The sequence below is a fragment of the Tarenaya hassleriana genome, unplaced genomic scaffold (genome assembly GCF_000463585.1).
Source record: "Tarenaya hassleriana unplaced genomic scaffold, ASM46358v1 Cleome92, whole genome shotgun sequence".
Taxonomy (NCBI): Eukaryota; Viridiplantae; Streptophyta; class Magnoliopsida; order Brassicales; family Cleomaceae; genus Tarenaya; species Tarenaya hassleriana.
Window position 1 is genome coordinate 149,887 of NW_010971581.1, and position 2,557 is coordinate 152,443.

Consider the following 2,557-nt stretch of genomic DNA (forward strand, 5'->3'; position numbering starts at 1 on the left):
CCGTTCCCGTCTTCTTATGGGAACCAATACATCCTGGTGGCGGTCGATTATGTCACCAAGTGGGTAGAAGCGATGGCGAGTCCCACTAACGACTCGAAAGTGGTGACGAAGATGTTCAAGAGGGTGATTTTTCCGAGGTTCGGGACGCCAAGGGTTGTGATTAGCGATGGAGGATCTCACTTCATCAACCGCACCATAGAAGCACTTTTGAAGAAGTATGGTGTGAGACATAAGGTGGCTACCCCGTATCACCCTCAGACGAGCGGACAAGTTGAAGTCTCAAATAGGGAGATCAAGGCGATACTTGAGAAGACGGTGTCAAGGTCAAGGAAAGATTGGGCATCCAAGCTCGATGACGCTCTATGGGCGTATAGGACAGCCTTCAAGACACCCATCGGTATGTCTCCCTTTCAACTTGTCTATGGGAAAGCTTGTCACTTGCCGGTTGAGCTTGAGTATAGGGCATATTGGGCGATCAAGAAGCTGAACTTTGATTGGAAATCCGCTGCGGAGAAGCGAGTGTTGCAGCTTCACCAACTCGACGAGATTCGGTTAGACGCCTATGAGAATGCCCGGATTTACAAGGAGAGAACAAAGAGATGGCACGATCGTCGGATTTTGCAGAGGGATTTTAGAGAAGGTGATCAGGTACTTCTCTTTAACTCAAGGCTCAAATTATTTCCAGGCAAGTTGAGATCGCGTTGGTCGGGGCCTTTCACGATTAAGCACGTCTACCCTCACGGAGCAATAGAGCTATATGGCTATGGAGGGGACACATTCAAGACCAACGCACAGAGGTTGAAGGTTTACAACCCCGGGGAACACGACAAAGAGAGGAGCTCGATGAGCTTCTCTGATCCTCAAGACGAGCGAGCAACCCCGCGGTCAAGCTTAGGACCATAAATAAGCGCTCTCGGGAGGCACCCCGAACTTGTATATATCCTTTTTAGTATCCTTTTTGCATTACACGTTTATTTCTTCTGCATACAAAGAGAGGAGCTCGATGAGCTTCTCTGATCCTCAAGACGAGTGAGCACCCCACGGTCAAGCTTAGGACCATAAGTAAGCGCTCTCTGGAGGCACCCCGAACTTGTATATATCCTTTTTAGTATCCTTTTTGCATTACACGTTTATTTCTTCTGCATTGGGAACTTAGATACATGATGTGATGATGCGATCTTGATGTTGCTTATGTCTATGCTATGATTATATCAGTTTCACTTGATCTTCTCTCTTTCCGAGTTTTGATTTTGGAAGGTGAACACTATCGAGCAACCGAGACGACGTGCAATGTGGAATCATTCGCAAGTGGAATGCGGGGAGGCATCTTTCATCCTTGGACACAAGGTCATACACTCACTTTCTCCTCCTATTTCGCTTAGCTCCAAATTTCCTATTCCACATATCCGCCCCTTCGGATTTGTGTGACACCGCGGACGGTGTCTCGTTCAAGTCTGGGGGGGTGCGCATCTAACATCGCTTCAAGTCCCTTTTAGAGTGCATTCATACATTCACTTGCACACACAAAAAAAAAAAATGATGATTTCTCACTATAGATGCATTCCACACTTACATTTCTTGCACTTGTACATATAGACACCACTTAGTCTTGCATTGCATTTGTTACATATAGGTCTAGAACATGTAGAAGCATATGCATTGCATAAACCGTTTTGAGTTGAGATTGGTCGATGATGATATGATGGTGATAGCTGCTTAGAGACTGCTTAGCGATTTGGACTTAGACCTCTAGGTGTTCGAGTAGATTGTCGATGATAGGTGAATAGCGAACCCTCTCTTCGATGCTTGCGATTATAGGTTGTGGGGTATATTGTTGTCTTTAGGTATGCCAAAGAGTAGGACCGACCGAACCTAAGTTAAATATCTCCCAAAAACCGTTCCCGAAGCTTCTCCCATAGGATAGATAGTCTCTTGGAAAGAATGAGTGGTACGAATAAGCCAACACTCCGCTGTCACTATATCGTTAATGAAAATCATTCGATGACATGAGTGCGTCGAAATTCGACGGTTCGGGTCTAAGTTGTGGGACAGTGTCATGATCATTAGAGAAAAGCAAAAGCAGAGACACTTGTCAACTTCAACGTCCTAGGAACTCGGGATAGTACTCCTCTTAGCATTTTCTTAAAAGGAAGAAGAAAAGAAAAGAAAAGAAAAAGTGACAAAATAAATGAAGAGATAACATATCTTAGAGGAGGAAAACGGTAAATAGGTTTAGGAGAGTGCTTAGAGGTTGGAATCACTCTTATGGTAGACTAGGGACGACATAGAAATCCCACACTTAGGAAAGTTTAGCTGACAAGAGAGGATAGCTAGAGTAGCCTAGATTCGATTCTACTCCCATAAGTTGAGCAGTGGATATGTAGCTAGATCTTGAAACTCATCAAAGACCGATTTCTAACTCACCGTCCTTCTCAGACTTCGTGTTTCATTGATTTTATTTGCTCGAGGACGAGCAAAGATTTAAGTCTGGGGGGATTTGATGGCTCGGATTTTATCTAGATTTTATACGAGTATGCCTTTGGTTTCTAAACGGTTT

General features: G+C 44.5%; 1 protein-coding gene across 1 annotated transcript in view; it reads left to right on the plus strand.

The window, feature by feature from the left end:
- Positions 1-903, plus strand: part of LOC109116284 — a 23,889-nt gene extending 22,986 nt beyond the window's left edge. The window contains exon 2 of the mRNA XM_019201435.1: positions 181-903. Coding sequence (XP_019056980.1) covers positions 181-903 — 723 coding nt within the window. The remainder of the gene's footprint in view (positions 1-180) is intronic.
- Positions 904-2,557: the final 1,654 nt, after the last annotated feature.